Raw genomic sequence first — 25,750 nt, 5'->3', positions numbered from 1 at the left:
ACCAGATGTTTGCTCCATTCCTTTTGTAGTTTGATTCAGAACCCATAACAGACTGATTATAGTTCATTTTGTCCATATAGAGATCAGCCCAAAGGAGAGCAGTGTTGTTTGTTCTTATGATTTATAGTGACTGAAATGAAGAGCACATGAGTGGAGCAGAAATGCAGCGTTCCAGAACAATGCTAATGGTTTCCATTTACGATGTAGATCTCTGCCTTGATAATAAGCACACCATAACCACATCCAAACAAATTATTGCTGCAAATGTTTTCACGGTGCTAACTCATTCAAGCGCTCCTAATATTAACCTGTCAACTCATTTTACAATCTCCAGCGTTATAATTACAGATCATTTGTTCTATTATTAGTTTAAATGGAAGTAAAAGGGCTCTATTTTTAAAGATTGATTGTTTTACTGTCGAGGTCATACAATGCGAATGCTTGCGGGTTAAATTAGTGATTTACAGGTTTCACTGCTGACACACAGGATGGGGCTAATTTGATTTGTCTGAGAATAAAGAGACAGAGAGTCCGACAGACCGCTGAACCCTGGAGATTATCAGTTCTCACCAAAGCTTGAGAGAACATTTGAGGACATTTTAACAGCTGTCAAGTAAGCTTTGGTAATAGTGGTTAGGATTGTGTGAAATTGTACAACACTGGACTTGTGATATTTCTCTTTTGTGGATATTGTCTCTCACTGTAGTTCACTGGAATCCAGAACCTTAGAAATGACTTTGTAACTTTCCAGACTCATAAAATGGCAGTGACTTTGTTTCACGTCTGTTCTTAAATCTTTGTAAAATGTTGCTGCTTTTGAGACCTTAACTACTTCACAATACCAGACAGGTTCTGATATTTAGGTTCAGAAAGCCTGGTTGTAATCATATGTGCATGTTGCTGGTGAGATTAAACCCAGTTTACCCAGACACTTTTTCACACAGGGGCAAGATGGGCTGAACAGCGTTTTTCCTTCAGTAAATAAAATCATCATCTAAGACCTGTATTTTGTGTTTTTCTGAGTTATCTTTGTCTTATATTAAAATCAGCTTGATGACCTGAAACATCAGATGAATGAATAATTGGAAAGGATTAATAATTCTCGGAGGATTAGAGCGATTTTGCAGGAGACTGATCTGCACAGGAAATCAAGCTGAAAAAATGACTTTGTTTGCTTTCGATAGTGTTCAGATCTGCCTTTGCGTGCATCACACAGAGTTCTGTGCTGCTGATTTAAATGGTCAAACAAATGATTCGTGTTGCCTGGTGGCTGTCATCAAGTGCCTGTTTCTGGCATCGTATTTTCTGTCGCCGTTCATGCCTTTCTGTAACCAAATCTTCCTTCGCAGTGTTTCCCTCTTGTTCCTTGGTCATTTTGCTGTGCACATGTGGCGCCTGCATGTCAACAAACTCTGAGTAAATGATGTTCTGCAGACAGATTTCTCCTGTTAGATTTGACATGGAAAATTAATACTATGACAGTTTTGTTCTTGTTTCAAGCAGTTGTAGCATGATGTCTTTGAGTTTATTTAACTTACTTATTGCAATCTTGATAATGAAATTCTCTAATGTTGGTGTTTATCAAGTGTGAAGTGCTATTTAAAAGAAGATAATTTACAGCCTGATCCTTGCCTGAGATGAGTTTGGGTTCAGTGAGCGCCCAGGCCCCAAACCATCTCACTCGATTCGCTCCAAAACATGCCCGAAACATGCAAGTTTGTTTCCCCCGTCTCACTAGCAGACTGTGAAAATCTATTTTAATGGTACTCTGAGAACCAAAGGCATAGTTGCACACTGAAGAGAGGTAACAGAGACCCACCGCTTACCATTTTTTTCCTTCTGTTAACAAAGACTCCACTGTGTGAAGGTTCAGAGCCCGCTGAGGCTACATATCAAGCTAAGCAAGTGCCTTTTTAAGGAGAACACAGCATGCCGTCTTTGTGAGTTTATCAGCAAAGTGAGTACATAAACAACCACAAAGCCTGATAAAAAGAACAATCTGCGACATAACAGAGCCGCATTTACACCAGAATCGGAGCTGTGTGTCGCCTGATGTTTTAGTTACACACAAATGAACATGAGAAAATCAAAGCGCTGACATTTGCAGTGTAAAATGGATCATGTTATGTACTGTGGCTGATCTTGTGCTGAATACTCAGTGTTTTTCTTTTTCTCTCTTCCTCTGTCTACTGTTTATGTTTTGCCAGCTTGTGATGTATGGTGCTCCAAAATGCTTTTTCCCCCCCTCCTCACCAGGTTGATCTCCATCTGAAGCCCATCCAGTCCATGCTGCACCACCAGAAGCCGCTGGTCTTTGTGCTCACTCCCCTCAACCGCTGATCTGGAATGTCACGGCAGAGAACCTGGCACTGCACATCAAACATATCTTTCATGTGAGTCCAGCATCACCGAAAGCCTTAAAATCCTGCTTCCTAAAACTGTGTAATTCATTTCCTCACAGGCTGAAACATATTCAGTAGGCTTCTTCTGTGAGTAAATATTAGAAGTGACGTTCAGAGGAGGGTTTTGTAATCTCTGTGTAACTATACTTATTCTTCCAGCTGCTACAGCAAATAACTCTTTTCAAAACACTCGCTCTTGTATGATTGTAACATAATTTCAAAAACAGTTAGTACACATTTAAATCACACCAAAGTCTTCTCATATCTGCTAATAGTATGTAATTATGAGAGTTAGTTTTGTTTGTACTGTCATTCATGAGGTAAACGTATTATCTTAAAGATGAAATGTGCCCTGTCAGCTTTACTCACACTCTGCTGCCACAGGGTCGTATCCCCACCCTTCTCTAAACCATCCCTGTTGATAGCTTGGCTGCTATTCAAATCTCACTGGGCGTATCTATGTACCACAAAAACCCCAACAGCAGGGAAGGTGTGGTACCAAAGACTAGAGCAGCAGAGCTTTACTCAGGAAGGATATGATCTGGTATGTTTGTAAAAAAGTAAGAATCTTAAAAAAAAGTTACATTCTGGACATTTTTTTGAGGCACCCAAATTGCTCAACAGGTTGAGCGGGTGGCCCATAAACAGGGGCTATAGTCCCTAATGCAGCGGCCTGGGTTCAATCCAGCACACAGTCCTTTACTGCAGGTCCTTCTCCAATTCTTCTCCCTGCTTTCCTTTTGCCTCTCTACTTACCTATCAAATAAGGCAAAAAAAAGATAGATAGATAGATTATCAGAGGGAGAGGCTAGATTCAAGATTGTGCGACATCATCTGATATCCTGACTCACACATGTTTGCACGTATGTGACTGTGGCATGTTCATGAGCAGTCTTGAAACGCTTTGATGAACCCTTGTAATCTACAGGTAGAAGACCGTCTATGGCACAAGTAACAGAATCCTCCAAGCAGAGGAGTAGTATAATAACAAGGCGTTGTTTTCAGGGAGTATGCTCAAGGCTAAGGGCCCTTCTGAGAATGCATGTTTGCACCTGATTTATCTGCTGGCCCAATGAAAGTGACGTGACCTTGCATGTGTAACGACGACTCTCGCTGCAGCACCAGCAGAAGCAGCTTTATTGAATAAATAGTGCAGAGTGCGCGGAAGCTGCTCCTTGTTTGTTTGAGTACCAAACTAGCATTTAGGCAGGCACTGTGTAGCGGTGTTATATGAGAAAGTAGAGAAGTAACAGAAGAAAATCCTGGACTTTAAACAAGATGTTCAGGCAGGTAAGAAGCAACGAGGAAGAGATTAGCTCTCTTTACCGTGAACTTTGGGTTTCTAGGTTTGCCGACCTCTGAATTCTATATAACACACTAAGCAAAGGGAAAAACCCCCAAAACAGAACATGGGCTCTTTAATAGTTGCAACTGACAAGCCACCAAGTGACCAGAATCTAAAAAGTTTGCTAGCATAAGCTTCTGGACAGACCAAACTAAGTAAGGCTTTGGTAGGATCATTCAAAGTGCATAGAACAGAGAAATGTTGTGTTCTTTTGTCTCTAAATCTAACAGAAACAAGGCACCTTTTCCTCTGTCTACAAAGTTGTTCCCTTTATGAAATAGTTCAACTCTAGTTTTTGTTAGGAGCAGGGTACAAATGTGGGAGGAAGAAAAGAAGATTTAGTGAGGGTATCTCAGTGCAGCCAGAGCCAGGTCCCTGGGGAGCCGGCCATATTTAGTAAAGGTACCAGGGGGCCTCTCTGGGAAACTTAATAAAAATGTAAAAATGGACTCCTTCAGTGCTCTTGTTTAAAGCCTGTGTATCACATGAGAAAATCACAGCAAAAGTGCCCCAGAAAGCTCAAGCCGTGGCTATATTGCTTTGAAAAGTTGCCTTACGTGCTCTGAAGGCTTTTCTGTATTTGTGGCTGCCCAGAAGTAATCATTTTCAATTTTATGTTAACACACGGCATTGTGCAAGAATGCAGCATCAGGTACACAAATCATTTTCCATATGTGGCCCAGTGTTTTCTTGCTTACTTCTCCAACACAAAACATCCTGCAGTGAAAGCCAGTGTGGCACGGAAGAGAATATGGACGGATTGCAAAATCCTTGTGCTATGCATAGGCTCATCTAAACACTCCCACTCGTATTATATAAAGAACTATGTGTTCCACTTACATGTTTTGTGTCCCAGCCTATTTGACATTTAGAAAAGGGTATTAATATGCCTGTGCTAGACCTTGTGTCACTTTTTTAGGCTTGTCTGACAGCACCTTTCATCACGCAGTCATATTAATGCTCATCACTTCTGCATCAAGAGTACAATGAAACGTTTGCATAGTTAGATGACAGGGTGTTGTTTTCTACTCATCTTGCATTGAAATTAAACTCATTTTTTTAGATAAAGTGATAAAATTGATTGTCTTAAATGAAAGAAGCTGTCTTTAAAGTAACTTTTGAGGCAGCAAAGTTTGCAAACCCATATGTGAGGCGAAGTGGAATTTCCCACAAATCACTTTTAATTTTCTTGTGCATAGAGAAATACCCTTTGACTTATTTCCTGTAGTAATTTTCTCATGTCAAAAGAAACTGATGCATTTCCTACAGATGGATGTGCATCTGGCCCGCCTGTGTTTTCTTAAGCAGCGATAATGTGTGGCCGGCGAGATGGGTGTTTCTGCTGAGAGCAGCAGGTCAGCATCACAGTAAACGTCTCCCCTTGTCAGTGGTGGCAGACACAGAACAGCTGAGGACCATCATTAAAACCTCCAGTCCAGGCAGAGCAGTTAGTACACGTCCGATGATACTGAACATCGGTGCTTTTGCCGACGTTTTCACTTCTGCTTCATCTCAAATGAATAATAGAACGTTTTCATTGATAAGACACATCTCTGTATTAGTGGAATTAATTTACAGTAGCTACACATGTTCAGCTGTTCATCAGACTCCAGGAAAATGTACATATGTCAGAACTGAAATCTCTTTTTTGGGCTTTAATAGCAGTTTTTCAAGCTGGGCGTGCAGAGATAAAGGGAATGTTAACAGCGGAGATGGAGGCCCCTGCAGTCAGACAAAGCTGAGCTAATGGTTCAGGCTGAATGCAGGGGTCCCTGCTGAATTAGGTGTTAAGTATGTTGTGTTTGAGTGACAGCGCTGAGCCCTCTGGCACTGCGAGCTGCTGGTATCTCACCCAGCAGCCTGACTGCTGCACATCACTGTCACCCAGAGGAGTCCCAGATGCTGCTGCTCTCCTCCAGTTCTCTCCACTGTGACACCTCCTTAAACTGAAATAACACACAGCATCCTGCTGGAAGAGCGATCACCAGGCTTCTCTTCACCGCTAATTAAGATTAATTCTTGTCTTTACCAATAAACTGCAACTGACTGTTCACTCCTGCATTTCTTAGGCTGCATCCAGACTAATATATTTTTATTTTAATCCTCTGAACCTCAAGCAGTTTCTGGGCGGGTGATGCTCATTTTTCACCACGATATAAAGTCCTGCACCTCTATGGAAACAAGACAAACACGGCTGGAATTAAGGAGAACTCGAACATATCTTCATTGCAGTATGACACACTTATACTGCCATCAATCCTTTAAAAGAGAAAAAAATAAAGTTAAAGATCTTTGATTGTTTATTTCGCAGAAATTAAAAAAAAATCCTAAAATCAGTGTCTACAAAATTTTCCAGGTGCCCACATCTGTTACCGATAATGAACAAACTGAGATTCCACGTGCTGTAGATATTTTACTGCTTGTGGTTTCTTTTTCAAAAACTTGACGATTCTTTCCACTATTACAGTCTCTCTCCCTGATAAATGGCATGATTCTTTTTTAAAGATCAAGGTTTAGAATTTTATATTTACTCATCGTGATAACCGAATAATTGAGTTGAGTAGTTTTTAAAGAACAAAAACAATTATGTTCTTTGACTCCAGCCTCTTAAATTTAAGTTATTTTTTGTTTCTTTCTCTTCTATTACACTAAACTGAATGTCGTTTGCTGTAGATTAAACAAGGCATTAAATAGATGAAGATGTCATCTTTGGCTTTGAGGAGCCCATTTTCTGACATTTTATAGACTAAGCAACTAATTAGTTAATCGAGAAAATAATTGTAAGTGAAGATAATCATTGGTTGCATCCCTTTTGGTGGTTGTGTGTCTTATATTTTGTACCACAAGACTGAAGCTAAAATCCAGCCTCTGCTGCAGGCAAAACGTCAGTAAGCTTATCAGTTGCTGATCAGTGCAGAAGAGAAAAAATGTTCCTGTATTGCAGTGTGGAGCAGGTAGTGCTGGTATCATGAGAAAATAGCATGTAAACATGTTGACTGTAGAACTCACACATTTGCTCACGTTATTTAGAGTATTGCACACAGTCAGCTGATATAAAAACTTACACAAAACGCAAAAATCCGTGTTTGCCATGGCCATTGATGCGACAAGGGGAGTGCCACTGTCTGGTTTGTGCTTCAAAGTGGAGATGTTAATGTGTAGAGTCAGGAGGAGCTGGTTTTGGACTTAACACTTTAGAACAGAAACCGAGTGCCAGACCTCCCTCGCTCTGCTTTTCCACTGGAGAGGCTGTTTCCTGGGGCTAATAGGACTCTGAATCGGGCCTGCCAGTCATTGTTTCTTGGTCCCAGCGCTCGTGGTTCCACGGACACAGATGGGCTGCCTGGAAAAGCTTCAGAGACGTTGAACACACTGTTGCTGTTGGCCAATGGGCCCTGCCTGCTTTTAAAATGCCAGAATCCAGACTTTTGTTGTAAAACATGCTCTCTGCAGTTCTTCTTGTCCATCAGCAGCAGGCAGGGATCATCATAGGTCTAAAATGACGTGAAATATGAACACTGAACGGAGGCCAGATTTCATTTTACCAAGGGACACCAGGGTTTGAAGTGAGACTCATGTGCAGAGTGTTTGCTTTGTGGCCGAATGTATATGTTTCTTCTCAGGGGTTTGGGAAGGAGAGCTGCTTTGCATCTCTGCTTGAAAGGCTCGATCTGGAGCAAATGTTTTACAACGTTTGATGGAACAACACTGTTAAGTTTTGCTGTTGGCTTGTGCGTCGCCCATTGTTTGTTTGCCAAGCTTTGCCTTTTCACTCCTGCGTTTCTTTTCATTAGCTGAAGGCTGGTCGTATGGGAGTGCTCTCCCCACTGTAATGATTAATGGAAACCACGGGCAGCCACTGTTGGTTTTCATCCGGAGACAGGAACGGCAGAGGAACGCTCCAGAGTGGCGCTGCGACATATGGGATTGTTTTCTACGCAACAGAGGCTGCCAGCTCGCAGGAGCACATCTGCATCATCAGCGCGATTAGCTCCCCGTATCTCATCAGGAGAGAGAGAGGATCAAATCAGCCACAAAAGCATTTATCACATTAATATCACCAGAGAGTTATTGCGTGCTCGTCTTACTTATCAGCCCTTTCTGCAGTTTCCATCACCCTCCCCAGTTTGCAACACCTCTTAATTTACAAACAGCTTTTTGCGAGTTCTCAGACTGAGGGTGTTGCTCAGTGGGAATGCAGTGGAGGAGTCCCGCTCTGTGATAATTGATCTCAAACATTTGGCATGCTGTCTCCATTTTACTGCACATATGGCCATAATATGCTGATGCTCATAAGAAGAAAGGGCTTGAAATATACCGTTAGATGTTTTGCATAATACTAGAATTGACAGATGTGCGTCTGTCACACACAAATATATGACCGTCCTACAGCTTATAAAGAAACCGCTGGAATAAACATATATAATGCTAAATCTAATGGAATCAACAATCGCTGTTTGAGTTGTTATAGCAACAACTAGCTGCCTGCAAGTGTCATTACGAACATGAAAGCATGAGTTTAAGTCCCCATGGTATGTAGCTAAGTTCTCCTCTGCATTCTTTGTTTGCACTCAACTGCCAAGTCTAAGAAATTCCTCTCAAGTCAAGGTAATATCCAGCTTTTATGTTTTTCAACTTCAGAGCACATTACAAGCTCTTCACAGCTCCGAAAATCCACGCTCAAGACAGTTTTTGGCAGTAATAGCAATAGATAGCTTAATAAGAGATGAGCTCTCTTTTCATGCAGTCAAGTTCTGCTTTACTTGGCAACGTGCTGCTCAGAAGAACATTGGACAGGCACGAGGCCTTCGCTGGAAACAGCGGTTGGTCAACATGAATCCAATACAACAATTCTTTTCTCAACTTTTCTGACATGAGAACAAGGAAACACAGCACTTATACTCTGATATGGCAATAGTTTTAATGTAATCCTCTGAATTCCAAGGAGTTTTTGAGTATTTTTTTATTTTTCCGTCACATTTTTTACTCACTGTGGGCTTGTTTTTCACTGCGATATACAGTCAACACCTCTATGGAAACAGCACAACCATAGATAGAATGAGAGAGAACTGACAAATGTCTTTTCGTTGTAGTGTGACATAGTTATAATGGCATAAGCAAAACAAAACAAAAAAGACAATTTGAATATACTGGAAAAATAGTAACTTATACATACATATTATAGATGCTTTACTGTTTACATTTCTTATTTGTTTCCACACTTGCCTCCTCTGCCTGCAGTTCAGGTGGCAGAATTTTTGTCACTGACAGCTGTGTCATCAAGGTTACTTCATGCTCGAGTTAAAAAACACCAAATTTATGTGTTTCAGTAGGATCCGGTTTCTCTTCAGTGAATTTTTCAATGACACGCAGAGTAAAGTGATTTTGACAAAATATTATGATCTTAAGCTTAGATTTGGTGAAATTTCCTGATGGAATGAGAGACCTCATAGTAGCTGTTTTTACACCACTCTATACAGCATACTCAAGATGAGATATTTCACCTTTCTGAATGCTTCTTCAAAAACATGCTGACAATTATGTATACTGTTTTTGGTGTATTTCTTTTGTAAATATGTTTTGTTTTCCTTTCCATCACAATTTTTTAAAACTTTTCTCCTAAACACAGCCTGCAGTTCAGCCTAATAGTGACTCAGTTTTTACTATGTGCTTGTTGGTCACGGCTGAATCACTCATGGCTTCACAGTTGTCCCAAGGAGTGCAAAAGTTTCTGTTTTTATACAGAATCTGGTTTAAATAATTTGTTTTGTAGGTTTTTTTTTTAATGAGATGACTTTGATGGCACCGCATGTCAACATAGTTCAAGGACTCTCATAACTCTTTTCTCTTTTACAGTGTGTGATTGACAAAGAGTGTAATTTTGACTTTTTTTTAAGATACAGTGGTTCTCAGAAATGCTGGTGTTCTTTGGGATTCTGAGGGTTAATAAGGCATTTTTTTCTGATTGCCAGTCAATTAGCAGCAAAAGTAACACGAGAGTGTTAAAGGACAGCTTATGTAAACAGCGTGTAGCGTAGTGTATTTGGGTTTATATATTCTATTTAAGCCAGTGACAGAAATTGCTTTTTGGTTTCCAGCATTTCTTGGTCTGTCAGTTGCACAGAGAGAAAGAGCAGAGAGAGTTTGTTAAAGCCCAGAGTGGATCTCTCACTTCCCTGTTTCAAATTCCTGAGGTTTTCAGGGCTCAGCAAGGCCTGCAGCTAATTTGGCTTTCAGGCTTTCCCCTCTAATTCTTTGCGACTAATTATGGTCGTATTCCCGCAATTAAACTGATAAACTCTGCTGAACTTGGCAGCGTTCACGAAGAAACCCCAGCCCCTCCTCGGCGGCTCAGTGCGCCACCTCTCTCCTCTTCGTCTTTCTTTTACTTCTCGCCGTAGTAAACACACTAAAAATAAAGTCAACCTGAATTCTTCGACAGAGTCTGTCTCCTCGACCTCAGTATTTACGGCCTCTGGTGACAATGCCAGGAACACCGAGAGGAGCGTCCAGAGGTCAGACAGATGTTGCGCATGAGGGGATTTGAAAAGTTATGTCTGAAAAACTTAAACACCCCGAAGGGATATTATTGTGATATCATTAAAGCATGATTGCAATTTCGGGACAACTTCATAACACCATCACAGAGAAGTGGTTTTCCTCTTGGATTTAACATTTTAATTGGTGCCTGCCAGCACTTTCTCAGCTCATGCATACAGATAGAAAACCTCAGAAGAAAGAAAAACAAACATGGAAATAAAATGAGGTAGGCTGTCTAGACCGTGTGCTTGGACGCATTCGGTTGTTCGTCGGTTTTCAGCACATGTGAGTGTTTATCTCTCTGAAATGAAGCTCAGAGCTGAGCTTTATTAAGTGCCAAAGGAGGTGCCTTCTAAATGTGGCCACGCCAGTCTTCCTGTCAGTCCTAATTTTTTGTTGGGTTTCTCTTTATGTTTTACCTGTAATACATTTAAGCTCCAAATTCTTCATCCTCATGTCAAATTTAGATTTATAGTGAATTTTTATTTGACCAATTGGTTTTCTCTGCTTGGAATTGACATAGTCACAAAAGGCAATAAGACACTGTGTTAGAGATGCTGATGATGAATCTGAGCTATTTCTATGCCATGTCCAAAATTATTGTCAGTAATCATTGGCAAAGTCTTTAATGCCACCACATCAGTCGAACAGGTCTTGTAATTGCTACCAAGCTTCCCGTATGTCTACGCTGAGATTTGCAACCACTCCTCTTTTGTGATGATCTCCAGGTCTTTGAGGTTAGGAGGCTTCATGCCATCACTCTGGTCCTCCATAGATTTTTGATGGGATTCAGGTCTGAACTCCAAAATGTTCATATTCGGCTGTATGTTTCAATGTACTATCTTGTTGGATGGTCCAGTGCTTCCAAAGGCCAAGCTTTTTTTGCAGACTGTCTGATGTTTTCCTCCAGAATCTTAATGTTGTCCTTTTTCCTATTGATGCAGTTTACTTTGACAAGGTCACCCGACCCACTGCACTAAAAAACAACCCCAAAGTTTTCATTCCTACCCCTGTATTCATCCGGAGGATGGTCTCGGTGGTGATTCTTGGATGTTTCCTGGCCTCTACCATATTTTTTTCCAGTGCAGGGGTCACGTTCAGCCTGCTACCACGCCCTGCAGTGTTTTGCACATTGTGGAATTCTTTGTACCTGTTGGTTTGTCTTTCCACTGTGGCCTCTGGCACTTGAAAACACCTTTTACTGTCTTGTGCGCAGCCACAAGCTATAATCGAAGGTCCTCACTGAGAGCTTTAATTTTAGCCATTACTTACAAATAACTCTTAGCTGAATAGCAAACTATTGCATCAGCTGTTTCCAAAGTGTAGTGTATTAGAGTGCTCTACAACATGATAGAAATTGCCAGAACCATTTCAAATTGGAGAGAAACTTATACCTTCTAAAAAATTTGTGACCATCTCAGGGTTTTTCAACATTTTTATATTCAAGAACAACATAAATAGTTGCAATACATAATTTACATCTCCATTACAGTGCATTTTTTGACTTGTTTATATAATATCCAGTCAGAAGAAATCTGTTGGTCAATAAAAGTTTAGCATAAATCTTAATTTGGCATGGCAATGAATCATTTTTGGCTTAGCTGTACGTATGTGCACTCACCTTTTAGCATTTTTGTTTGTCCGGTTATGAGTCTGTCTTTGTCAGGTATTTGTGTTTTCTTTGTTGCCCATTGTGGGTACGCCTACACATTTGTGGTGACCCACTCTTACACAGCACTCAGTATAAACACTGGAAACCTTATTGTGTACGGGAACATGTGTAAAAATACGCACTGCATATTTGTAGAAGTTTCAAATGACGGCTGGGATGGAGTATGAGGGATGGGTTTCACCAGTGTTTAAAGAGCTGGTTTAATTTTGGAAAGGCTTAGCTCTTTTTGTAAAGTCTGCCAGCAGGTTCTTTATTGTACAGAGTTTTTTTTTACTTCAAATAAGGATGAGTGAACTTGAGTTGAGTTTGATGAGCTGTCCCTGTCAGCTGAACTTTTGAAAGTTATAAACTTTAAGTGAAATGCATAATTTTTTTTTCTGTGACATTAAGAAAACTCTTATTTTTTATGTATTTTTTGTGCCGAGTGACACCACTATAGCGCCAAAAACCATAAAAAAGGAAAAAATGTTTTTTCAAATGCTCACAGGTGTTAGTAAGACTGGAAAAAATGTGACTCTGCATAAAAGAGACATTTTTCTATTTGTCATTTTAATTAACAGCACAACCATGACTTGAAGTAAACACAACTAAATGTCCTTAGTGTGGTATGGCAGTTTGAATGTCAGAAATCACAAAAAATTAAAACAAGCAAAAAATGAAAAACGTGGAATCAACACAGGAGACGCTACAAGTGTTTCTAATACTGGACAAAACAGAGGGCTCTAGATATTTTACTACTTGCGTTTTTACTTTTTTTTTCCATATTTCTCTTTCTGAATGGATGTTGGATATGGGTAAAGCTGAACAAATGGAAGGAAGCACATTGCACAGACCTGATAACAGCTCATCCCAGCAGTTGCTTTTGTCTTCTAACATTCCTGCCTTTTCTCCTCCTCAAGGTATCTGAGGGCTCCGAGGTCTCTGAGCCGGGAAACTTCTCTCTCTTCACCCAAACCCAGGAGACCCTTCCCCATGGCAACGAGCACCTCCTCAACTGGGCCCAGAAGAAGTACAGGGCAGTCACCTCTTTCTCTGAACTCAGGATGACTCAAGCAATCTACATCAAAGTTGGAGAAGGTGTGCATCAGATTCCCAAAATTCCCAAACATAGCTCTAGGCCCCAAGGCATGCCCCCCCGATTCCCCTTTGGCTGGCATAACTTTACTTAGCTTTTGTGTTTTAGCCCAGGCTAGAGGTTCACATGCACCACTCTTGGAAAAGAATTTCTTTCCCTCAATAGACATTCCCCCTTTCACACTATTTAGCAGGCTGCCTGTGGTATTTCTGAGTTTTAGCTGCTAAGAATTGCGGCACTCCTGAGTAGTCATGGTAGTATTTTGACTAAATTCCCTATTTGGAATCTGCATCTTAGTCGTCCACATGTTCTTTTTGTTAGAACTGAAACAATCAATGGATTAGATGCTTTAATATTTATTAGCAACTATTTCCATGAATAATCTTGAAAGTTTGAAAAAAATCAAATTCCATACTCTGAAATTTTAGATTTTTTTTTGTTGCTTTTTTTAATCTTATATGACAGTATATATCTTTGAGTCATAGTCAGAGATTGAAGTCTTTTATTTGTAGACCTCAACTAGGACAGGATGACCGACTTTTAAAACTAATTCTTCAGTTAACTGACAAAATAATTAGACTAGTCAAGATCATTTGTGCTGTGGCACACCTGCTGCTTAGTGCAGACTGTTTCTGTGAGACATTCACCATTTTCGTGAATATGACAACACTTCATACTTGCACCGTAGGTTTATATAAAGTGGATGTCATGGTTGGATACAGCATGTCAAAGATTAAGTTCCAATAAATAGATTATAAAAGCATATAAACAAGACAGGAATTAACATAATGACATCATCTGTATGATTTACATGAACCTTTGAACTCCAGGCAGTTTCTGAGCAATTTGTTCACTGCGGACTTATTTCTTTGAATATTTATTTTGCAACAACTGGAAAAACCTGGACCCATGCTACGTACATACAGTTTATTGCGCTGATAATTAACTGATATTTTGTTTTTCAAAGACAAAATTTGTAGCCTGGCAGGGTGACAGAACAATAGATAGAGTGGAAAAATAGATCAAATTTGGTTATGAGGACATACTGTATAATTTTTTGTTTTCATGCTTTTATTTGCTAGTTTTCAGTAATTATGCAGCAGCCTCTGTACCAAAAATTGCAGTTGCTGTTATGTCCATTTGAGGCTGGTTTAGTAAAGCAACTCATTCCCCATAGACCTCATTTTAAAATGCTCAACCTAACAGTAGAAGTAAATATGTTTATACCTGGTACAAAAAATGGTTTTGGTCTCGTTAGTTTGTTTCATAGTTCATGACAACTGTGTGGAGAGTATGTTTTTTTTAAATAAAACTCACCCACTTTAATTGTATTAGGGCCTAAAGTTCTATGAAATATAGGACGTGGCCAGTGACAGGAGGATACCGTCACGGAAAGATAACGACAACTTAAGCCCCTAAACTGAGCTTTAAAACTCACAAACTGATTAATCAATTCAATTATACAGTGGTTGGAGATAACTTGCACGGCTAATAGAAGGGTAGATACTTTATTAACCCCAAGGGAAATTTAAGTAGAAGTCCAGATGTAGAGTCATTACTCCAATCTGTTCTCAGTGCAGCTGAACTTATAATTTTACCAGTGGATTCAAATCATCAGAAACATCCATCTCTGCTGAGCATTAAGGAAGTAAATCAACAACAAAATATAATGTCATGTCTTTGTGTGGGATCCATAGGCATTGCATTAAGCTAAGAAGAAGATAGGAGGAAAAAAAAACAAAAGATAGATGACACAATTTTTCCAATAAGTAAGTTGAGGCAGGAGTGTGTCTGACTTGAAGAAGCACTGGGAGATTCTCAGGGGAGGCTATGATCGATCTTCACACGTGTTCTGGATGCAGACTTTCTATTCTTTATTTTCTGCTGGCCGGTTCATACAGTGAATAGACTGCACGTACAACTTCACAATTCATCAGCTCTCAGACAGGATATCTTGTTTTTAATGAGAATCTTTCACTATGTGGAAATAAAAAAGCAAAACTTGTGTCCAGAGAGAAATAATGGCTGCACTGCTGCCGATGATGAGTAAGTTCTGTCTCTATGTTGCTGGTTACTGTGGAGAGAAGAGTGGTTGCTCAGATTGAAGCGCTTTGGCTTCTGTCATTAAGGGCTGTGGTTTGGCCAAACCCCAGAGTGCCATGATGTTTACTTGAAGTAAAGAGCAGTAGATTTCCATCCCTTCACATCTTCACGAGTGTTTCTTGAAGATGCACAGATTGTCACTTTGCTTCCGAAGGGGTCCATCGTCAGGATCTCTCTTCGGCTCTTTAAAGTGCCACAAGAGATCCGGTGCCAACCTTGAGTTTACACTCTGTCCAAAGTTCTGTTTTCCTAATAAGGAAACATCTGTCTTATGTTTTTCTCTGAGTGCTGAGAAAGAACATAACTTTGCATTAAGTAATTTTTTTTAGAAGTTGCAAAAGTGAAGTAGGAAACCAAAAAGAAGTTTGATTCAAAATGATGTTATTATCCTGTTATTGCGAAGGAATCCTGGTAAAATTTCTTGCTCAGTTTTCCCACGTAAAATAAAAAGAGATTTCCCTGTTGATAGGAAAGCAGGTTATGCCAACTAGAGCACGTCCAACCTCATTGGGCACACAGGCTTAGGCCTTGTTCGTGCTGCATTTAGAAGAGAGACAATGGGAATACCAGCTGCAGGGTTGCAAGGAAACTGTTCATAGAACAGCTAAGACAAAGCAAACATTCACCCAGCTCAAGTCTCCCTGAGCAGGACCTTAAATTCCTCCCAGAAGCAGGGGGTGCTATTCTGGAGCTGACCTCAGGCTCTGACCTCTCAGTGGTAGAGATGAAACAGCAAGCTGTATTTGTACTTTTGGGGATCAAAATAGCCACGCAGCCCCCCCAACCACTAACACAAACATCTCTCTCCTTTCAGACCCAGTGTTTTCTGACACCTGCAAGATCGATACCAGGTTCCTGTCTTTGAACTACCTGGGCAGCTATGAGGAGCCACAGACCTCAAAGGGTTGCGTCCTGTCTGTGCCTACCAAAGACCGAGAAGTCCACATCATTGAGCTCCAAGCCCCCAACTCCAGCAGGTGAGCAGCCAAAGCAGCTAAAGCCAAGAGCACATGTTGTCAGAGTTTATTTTTGAGGTCAGGATGCTCTCACTAATCTCTGTGGAGTTTGTTTTGGATGGGAACTATCATGAAGGCAGAGGGGGGTTACTTTTCACTCAGTCATGTTCTTTTGAGGAAGATATTTCAAAACTGGGTCTCCACGTCCAGGTTGCCAGATAATGTCCTCACTCCCCAGTGGAGTGATTATTCTGTACACCCATAAGACCTCAGATGTGAGAATGCATGGGTTGCTGTGCTGTCTCTCACTCTGGTGCTATCTGGTCTGTACTGCATATGTCTGCCCTTTTTTTAATTCTGGGAATGGGTCCAGCTTTTTAATTAGTTGGCCAGACACAGAAGGCATGATAGCATTTCGCTGATCCCAACCTATCGAAAATTCTTTTTTTCTCCGTTTTCCTGCAGTGCTCTCCAGGTGGATGTCAAAGTAGATCTGAGGCCTCTGAAGGACGATGCCGCGGTGTTTCGTGACGTCGTCTTGCTCCTCAAATGTGCCAAGTCCGTCAACTGGGTCATCAAAGTCCACAATGTGATCGGAAAGCTGGATGTTGTGGTGCGTTTTTCAGAATATGTACAGGAAAAAGCTTCTCATCAAATGATAGATTTTTTTTTTTTATGCTTCACAGACGTCACAAGAGATTTTATGTCTTCGTTCCACATATCACACAGGCTCACAAGTCATGTTTCAGACAGAAATGTCAACACTTTTCACCACCAGCCAAAGAATTTGTCACACCAAGATAAGTGTTGAATTGGCACTGAGTCCATGCTGCAGGACAAGGTGGGGATAACAGGTTAGGAGGACCTGTGAAATTTCATTGTCATCCCTTTCAGAGAGCCAGAGGGCCTGAGCGTTGGGACACCGCATATTTTCAAAGCCAAGGCTTCAGCAGAGCACGAGCTGCTTCTCATCAGTCTTAATGTGAATTATGAGCAGCGCATGCTTTGGGCACTTTAAGGACCTCCTCGCCACACACAAAAGACAAACACTGGCTAATTACTACAATATATCAGAGCACCCTCTACTTAGACATATGGTTTTGTACATATCAACACTAAGCATGTGTATATAGTTTTGAAATTAAACCTTCATTACCGCTGTTCAAGTCTCCTAGGAACCGTAAGAATAAGACACCTGAGCACACTTTGGAAGAATTTTTTAACCGTCGATCATGTCGATGCAGAAGTGGAGGCTGTCTAGCCACCGTATTTGCTCCAGGGTTGAAACTTTATACCTCGTCTTTCTCTTGAGCAACACACACACCATTATCGAGCATTTTAAAATGATTCACATGTCTGGTATTTACTACATGATGGGCTCTCTGCACATCAGTTTGCTACTTCCTTGAACGTACCTCTCGGTTCTCTCAGCCCTGCACTAATGTGAGTGGAGGTGTGCGGTGTGTTCCATGTTTCCTCCGGGGTGAAATGCTGATACTGCTACAGAGCTGCAGCACTTCTGACGCTGCACTTTTGCCAGGCGCGGTGTGTTTGTACAGCTGCCTGGTTGCTGCTGTAATGCCTCGACAAAACTGGCTTAACTTATAGAACAGCACAACTGGACAATCATACATAATGTGCCCAACAAATACACTGACATGTTTTGTTAATTTATTATATTACATACAGTAACGCAGACGGAAAGACAAAAAATTTTAATCAAACAGAAGGCATCTGAACTTCCCTTTTTTGGCTCTTGAAGACATTTCACCTCTCAAAAGACTTTCTCAGTTCTAACAGACTGATAGGGAACTCCTATATATATTGTCAACCCCAAATAATATGGCTTATGGCCCATTAATGAAGCTGGATTAGTGAATGGTTGTGAAACTGCCAGGTGAGAGATCTCAAGACTGAATTGCAAGTGATGGAAAAGTGGTGCTACAGACCTTCATCTGTTTTGAGATGGTTTTTCCAGTTTAACGTAGGTGTCTTCCTTTCCTCTTTTATTAAACTATCTTCTCTGTACAGAATATTCACACTGGTGTCCTCAAATGAGTATCATCTATGTTAAACCATAACATTTCTCTCTAAACAGTCTACAGCAACACTTACTAGACACTTACAATGCAGTCTTGAGAAAGGTATAAAAGAGAGGAAAGCAGAAAATCAGTGACCAGTGTTGGTTCATTTTGTGGGCCACTGCTGCACTGACTGTATATAAAGATGGATGAACCCTTTCGAACATCACTCATTGGTTTAAGTGATTTTGAAACTGTGTGGTGGTTCCAACTGTGGTGGCTAACATATTGGTGGCTCCTGATTCCTGCTAACCCCAAGCTAATTGTCTAAATAAATTTAATAAACTTAAACCAGTTTCAGTACAGAATTTTTTTTTCATTTTAACATGTCCATGTTTGCAGGATATTAAAATAAATGGTGAAAGTGTGTTTAATGTTTACCTTTGTCAAAAATTGTTAACCAGAACCTGCGAAAATAGCTGGTAATGCCATTCTTCATTCTTATTTATGTTAAACCTTGTACAGACTCAGCTTAAGTGCAGTGCCATTTTGTATCTCCCAAACAGCTGACATTTTGACTTTTACTTGACTACTGTGGTACACAGGATGCTGTGGTTGTGAAAACAGTGTTTGGGAGATCAACAACTATGCATGTGATATGACAGCCTCATAAAACTGAGCTCTCACTTCTGTCAGTGTTGCTTAAGAGATTTAAATGTGTGGGAAATGGCTGTGAGAAAGAGTGAGTCCTCCCTCACTGAGAGAGCAAGCAGGGCAGGACATGAATTTTAAGAGCAAACTAACATGTTGCTTTCTCAGCATTGATCGAGCTGGGACACGCCCATTACGTCGCGCTCATTCACATGATTCACAGTTGACACAGAATAAGTGCAGGACTGTACTTGAAGTTAAATATTTGTGATACCTGAACAGTAAATCATGTCTTTTTGTGTCAAAGATCTTTGTGCTCTTGTAGAAATCACAGTTTCTTGGTATTTTTGATGGAAAAATAATGAGCTTTCTTTTCCACAGGCTTCTGATACTGTGAGTGTGACCTCACAGATGACAGTGTCAAAATCCCCCAAACAGCACCTACCATCCGGGCCACAAGCCTTGATCAAGTGGGCACAGGAGCATAACTACAGTCCAGTTACATCCTACACCAGTACTCCTGTGGCCAACCACTTCAACATCCGTCTCAGAGAGCCAGGTAACCCGAAGAAAAGTCCGCTAAATTCTCCACCTGTGTGTTCATTTAACATACTGTGTGAAAGTTGTGCACTTTAGCCGCCGCTCCAGTTTTCTTAATAATAATAATATTTCACATTTTACACGCCTTATTAAGACCTTATTCAAACTAGTGTGAAATTGTTAAAAGTTTTTATAGTCGTAGTTCTGTGCAGTTTCCCTCCTTGTAAAACCAGCCTCACGGCGCTATGTGTGACTTCCAGATGTGGTAGATCCTCTGGAGAGCAAACTGCCTCCTGAGCTCTCCATCTTTCGCAATTCTGGTCCTCATCCTGGCGCTGGAACTGCTATGCGACGTTCCGGTCTTCCCTTTCCATTCCCTCCATCTTTGGCCGACGACCTGCCCTACCTGTCGCTGCCCCCCGGCTTTGATGAGCAGCCCTGGGGTAATGGAGAACCTGAGGAGCAGCAGGGCGTTCTGAGTGTCGGCCTCAGTCTGCAGTGTGAGAACAACAGGATGGTGATCAGCATCGACAAAGAGAGTCTGCACGTGAGTGTGCAGCATGATGATGTGGATCAAAGATCTTACCTAGAAATTCACAGCTGGTGATGATTTAATATTTATCTTTCGTCAAACAGAATGGGCATGACATGTTCAAAACTAGAAAGTTGGCCTCACAGCGATAGTCGGCAAGTGATAAAGCCATCAGATTTACAGTGATCTCCCCTATACATAATGTAGGGTGAGCAAGTTTGACCTCTACAAAAGTGAAATAAGACTATGTAGAGAGGAATTAAACAATCCGTACACGGGCCGACACCGAAGCGAGTGAAACTGTTCCAAACATTTGGCGTCTGAACATCGGGACAACTCAGTCAGCCCACATCACAGAATGGAAACTGGCATAGACTGTAATTAAGAGCTGGAGCGAGACCACCTTGTGGGATTTGTTTATTCCTGAGAACTAAAGTTTGACACAACCGCTCTGACTTTTTTCTTATTTTTTCTTTTTCAATTCTGAGAATTCGTTAATAAAGTAAAAGAGTTTTTGAACGTTTTCCCATTTTTCTGGTGTTTCCGCAGGCAAACGGGATCACTCATGCCAACCTCACGCTGCAAGACCCAAAATGCAAAGCAACAGTCAATGCCACCCACTACACACTGGAAACTCCTCTGACTGGCTGTCAGACCGCCGTTTATCCTCTGCCAGATAGTCCAATGGCTCTCCACATTAACTCTGTGAGTATATCTGATACTGTGTTTTTAACAATGCCATTACTGGTTTACATCAGTAACTATGGCAACACATGCAGTTAAAGAGCCTGTATTCTGCTTTGCTGTTGGTGGATCTCACTGACAACTTTTGGATACTGCATATGGCTATATGATAGGGACCTGTCAATCATAAGGTCATCCCATCGTAAAAGACTCCCTGTTGTATTGTTATTGTCCTCTTAATAGGATGATAATTTGCAAATTGAACACTACACTGTATTGAAAGAGACTTGAAACTAGTGATGAAGACTATAAACTGTTGAGGAAAAAATGTATCTAGGTAACAAATCAAGTGAGACTCAGGCTAATTTTCTTGTAGACTGCTATGCAATCAGACTTCTGTTTGCAGCCAGAGGAGTCGCCCCCTGCTGGCTGTTAGAAAATAAGCAACTTTAAGTCACCTGAAGACTACATCCATCTTTCATTTACAATTTGTAGAACGTTCAGACCAATTTCACAAAGAAGCAGGCGCTCAGACTTCACATAGAAGGTATAGAAGAACATCAAGTAGGAGTCACTGCTAATATTAGCAAGCTTAACTTCAACTTTCCAAGCAGAAACCAGCTACCACTCAGACAATGGAAGCAGGTTAGCTTAACAGCATCTAACTGTGCTGTGTGGGGCTTGTTGAAGCAGGGAATAAAAATAACATCTTGTAGGATGTTTGTAGGTGGTACATGACTATGAAACTCTGCAGTCAAGTTTACAGCGTGTCTTCCAACACTGCAGTCTACAAATGTCACAGCTGCCATGTTCAGTTCTCACTCAGAAGCTTGACATCAAAAGTCTGGAAAATAAAAAAAAAATACGGACAATAGCTGCCGTGTGACTATTATTGTATTTTCTTACATGAAAACTGAAGAGAGAAGACATTGCGGTTCCATTTTTTATATAATGGTGGACACTCATTTGTTTTTATGGGTTTCAACATTAACATCTGACATGCACAGTTATCTTCATTATTGTGGAATTCGTTCATTCAGCATATTTGTTCTAACAAGCAAAGATGAATCACTTCCTCGCTGACCTTTAAAATCTTTTATGTGGGGAGATTTGGAACAACAATTTTTTTCTATCCAATGGAGACTGAAAAACCCGGGCATGTGTCCAAGGTCATCTTTTGTGTTACCATTTGGATGCGGGGACAGCCTCTGACCTCTGGCCAAAACAGATTAATTTTCATTGTCTCGGGCCCCACACATCAAAGATCATCTGTTTTGGCTGCTGTCTCCACTGTGGTGTGAGAAGTTCATTTAATGCAGCAGTGACCCAGTGGCAGGTCAGCTAACATTTGGGATCCTGTTAGTGTTCTAGTTTTTGTCCTCTTCCCTCATTAAACCAAAGTGTTCTTCGAGCAGCATGCACATCTCAGGCACCTGGCACGTCTCTGCTCTACTGAGAAATCACAAACATGTTTTGTTATGCTGAAACCACAGGACTTTTTAACCCTCTGATAAAATCACTTTATGGTTTGAAAAGCATTTTATGTTTACGAAATCTCCTCAATTGCACAGTCTATCAGCTGGACACAGTAAAAACACAAAGAATCATCAGATTTTCAACACTTAGATGATTCTTGAATTAATCATGTGTGATTCACCTTTTAGTCTGGAAAATGAAGTCATTTGTGACTCGGCTGCAACCAACACTCGCATGACAACAATTCCAGGAACTGCAGGCTGTGTGTACATAGATCAGATGGATGTATGGACAAGTATGGAAATAGACTGCATATATTACTAGTATGTAATATCAATAGTATGTTGAGCCACTGTTTCTTACTAATACTTGTTATTGATGGTGTTACAATTGTGTCAGACGACTTTTTTGTTTCCATAGAGGTTCAGGAATGTACATATCAGTGAAAAATCATCCAAACCTCAATAAAAATGTGACAGAAGCTAAACACCTGCAGAGACTTCTTGGGGCTCAGAGGACTAAGCAAGAATTTTATGTTGACCCTTCTCAGAGATTCAAATCTCTGCCTGAATTAGGCAACATTACTCACAACTGGATCTGTTTTAAAAAAAAAAAAAAGATCTGGAAATTAATTTTGTGAAAGTTTCCTTTCCCTTACTGACTGATGTGGCTTTACTTTTGTGAGTAACAAATCTCTGTGAACTGCAGGTCGTGATCAGTCATGCCGAGACTAAGGACGGGAGTGGCGGGCCGCTGGATTATGCGGATCTGGAATCTGCAGACGCGTTTATCAGAAGGGACCTGGTGGATGTAGAGAGAATATTTGCAGAACAAAGACAGCAGCCATCCATCATAAGGGTAAGATATTGGGTTTGTTGCGGTTCTTTCTCTGTTCGAGCTGCTCTTGATTGTGGGGTGAAGGTTAACAAGTCAAGACCACTGATAAACTACATCTCTGTATGCCATAAATCATTCACATTTGGAAGAAACTCCATTTCCCAGAGCCCCTTGGTGCTAGTAAAGAGTCATCTGGCTCCTGCAGTCGCTCCATCTTTCCATGATGTTCGTTTATTAGACTTGACCTGACTTTTTCCATTTGAAAGCTTCTCCATCTTGTCTCTGTCGACTTATTTTCCCTTACCTCATCCCTTCTTCATTATTGTTTTTGTTTGTACAGTGTCTCTTGTGATTCTTCACTATTTTCATCTTAATGTGTTCAAAGCATGACACATAGTCATGTAGGGTGAGAGTGCTTAGCGGTGGAATCTAATGTCAGATCCCTGCTGGTGTTTGTACTGGCTTTGTTTTGTTCTCCTCCCAGTTCAATTGCACATACAGAAAGAACCAAGAACCCCCAGACTCTCTTCCCAAGTTTGTGCCGGGACCATCCAGGCAGCCGCTCAACAACATTACGTTTACCATGGAGCTGGACTACACCCCACTGTTCATGAATCCTTCACGCCAGCCCGTCTTTACCGTTTCACGAAATCAGCAAGTGTTTGTGAAGGTATGCTTTTGTAATGCTCATCTCAGTGTGCACGTAGTCTATTTTTGTCCTTAAATTCAAACTTTTGCAGGAAAACTGCGCTGTGTATGCTCTCTGTCTGGGGCTCGAGCAGTTCTCGCTTTGATCTCGTAGTGTGGCATCCGCAGGGTCAGTTTGTATTTTGTCTAGTTGAGGCTAAAAAGCTAACACTTACGTCCGCCTCACCACCCCTCTCTGCCGGTTTTAAAATCCTGTCTGTCAGGCTCAAAATATATTTGTTTCGAGACAGAAATTGTGCTGCTTCATAAAAGAGAGCAAAGACTGTTCTCCCTCCTTTGAAGACATGATTTATGATGATATCGACAGGAGATGCTTCACTGCCAGCGTGGACACAAAGCCAGTGGGCTACAAAGAGTTGTATGTGTGGGAGGCTGAGGCATAACCTTCCTCTCAGAACTCACACTGTGCTGAGACCTGACCTGAGGCGATGGCCAGAAGGTGGACGAGTGCTCTTTGATGCTCACAGAGTGGCTTTTTGTTTGTTCAGAACACCCCTCTCACTAATGTGGACATGCGATCTATCCAAACCTGAGCTCAGTTATGCATTATAGGCTTTTATCTGTGTCATTTAAATATTATTTTTTATGTGTCTGTGTCTGTTTTTCACTTTGGCTGAGACCTTTCTAATGAGGATACCATCATTGACAATCCAAAAGGGGAGGAATAGTAATTCAGGGGACTGTCTTGTGGTTACAGATGGAAAAATATCACTGCCATCCTGACTAGAACTGAAAGTCTACTTCAGTGAATTTGTTTGGATTTCTCACTTGTGTCAATATCCAGGCAGAGGTCCTCGCTGTGGTCTCCAGACACTCACAGTGGTAGCAAATGGTTCATTAAGCAGGGAGGAAGACAATGCACAAGTTTTCCTGAACTGCCTAATTTTGTGGTCAAATGCTGTTCATGAACCCCAAAACTCGGGTTTAAACAGAGCAAGGAACTAGAAAGAGGAAGAGTCATCAGATTGTCAGCTTTTTGACTGTCTGTGAATGTAGTATGTGTAGTTTTATCAGGAAAATGAACTGTGCTATTTCCTTAAAATAGCATTCTTCTCCATGTGCCATTTCTAAATATGGCAAAAAAAAGTCCAGGTCCAATGGAAAAACAAAAAATCATCTTTGCTCCTCAATGCACCTCAAAATCCATGACTGCTTCAGCTGTGAGCAAAAAATCCAAAACTTTTCAGTTGAACTGCAGGCTGTGTTTACACAGAGCAAAGAGGAGACGACAAGAGACGTTGAGAGGAAAATAAAACATACTGGATCAATGAAATGAATGTAGCACGGTTCACAAAAAGTATACAGAAGTGCAAGTAGTTGAAAGACAATTTCAGCATGGTGAAATGTCTTTCAAGAGCTGATGTGCAGAGTACTGGGAAAACTCTAGAACTGCAGAACTGATAATGTCTGTAGTGTATTATGACAAAGGCATATATATATATATATATATATATATATATATATATATATATCATAGATAATTTTTTTATCTTTTTTACTAGATCTAGTGTGAACAGCATATTTTTGCAGATGTAAAACAAAGGGCTACCACAATTTCAGATTTAGAGTTGGTTAATTTTTTTAGAGAGAGCAGCATATCACAGATGAGTAGTTCATGGACAAATCCAAAAGTTGAAAACTTGATGATTATTTTTTGCTTTTTATAGTTAAATAAATGACGTTTGTTTTGTCAATCTTCTTACAAATAACAGACCTTTAAAACTCACCGGTGGATTTTTGGGTTCAGCAGATTAAAAAAACTGCTGGAAAAGTGAAAATGAACTGAATCATAAAACTAAAACAGTGAGCTAAAAGAAGCCAGAAGCTGCACAGAGCTTTGGGGAAGTGGGTTATTGAAAGTGACTCGTTTTGTATTAAACTCTCATTTGATCCAATGCTAATATATAAACAGCCGTACATAAATTATTTGACAATTTGTAAATCATTTATTTTCCTATCAAGAATGAGATTAGAAGATTGATACTGCTCTCATTCCTGTATGCTAAATATAAGGCCACATTCAGGAGATGGTTAACTTGGCTGTTAGCAGGCGTGGCCCTATCCAAAAAAACAAAATCTGCGAAAGAACGCATCTAAGGCTCAATAATTCAATTCGTACTGTATATCCTATTTGTTTTATCGGTGCAAAAACCACAAGTTTAAAATGGTGCACTGTCGTTTTGCATAAGGTTATGTGCAGGACGGAGC

General features: G+C 40.6%; 1 protein-coding gene across 1 annotated transcript in view; it reads left to right on the top strand.

Annotated features, from left to right (window-relative positions):
• The window catches only part of tgfbr3 (transforming growth factor, beta receptor III), an 86,115-nt gene that overhangs the window by 41,501 nt on the left and 18,864 nt on the right, over window positions 1–25,750 (top strand). Inside the window, 10 exon segments of the mRNA XM_022221134.2 lie at window positions 2,257–2,320; window positions 2,323–2,393; window positions 12,859–13,036; window positions 15,952–16,114; window positions 16,559–16,706; window positions 19,147–19,324; window positions 19,566–19,852; window positions 20,387–20,542; window positions 22,706–22,855; window positions 23,319–23,504. Coding sequence (XP_022076826.2) covers window positions 2,257–2,320; window positions 2,323–2,393; window positions 12,859–13,036; window positions 15,952–16,114; window positions 16,559–16,706; window positions 19,147–19,324; window positions 19,566–19,852; window positions 20,387–20,542; window positions 22,706–22,855; window positions 23,319–23,504 — 1,581 coding nt within the window.

Source organism: Acanthochromis polyacanthus, chromosome 4 (genome assembly GCF_021347895.1).
Source record: "Acanthochromis polyacanthus isolate Apoly-LR-REF ecotype Palm Island chromosome 4, KAUST_Apoly_ChrSc, whole genome shotgun sequence".
In the NCBI taxonomy this organism is placed as follows: domain Eukaryota; kingdom Metazoa; phylum Chordata; class Actinopteri; family Pomacentridae; genus Acanthochromis; species Acanthochromis polyacanthus.
The sequence above is the reverse complement of the archived record's forward strand: the minus strand, read 5'-3'. Positions and strand labels throughout refer to the sequence as shown.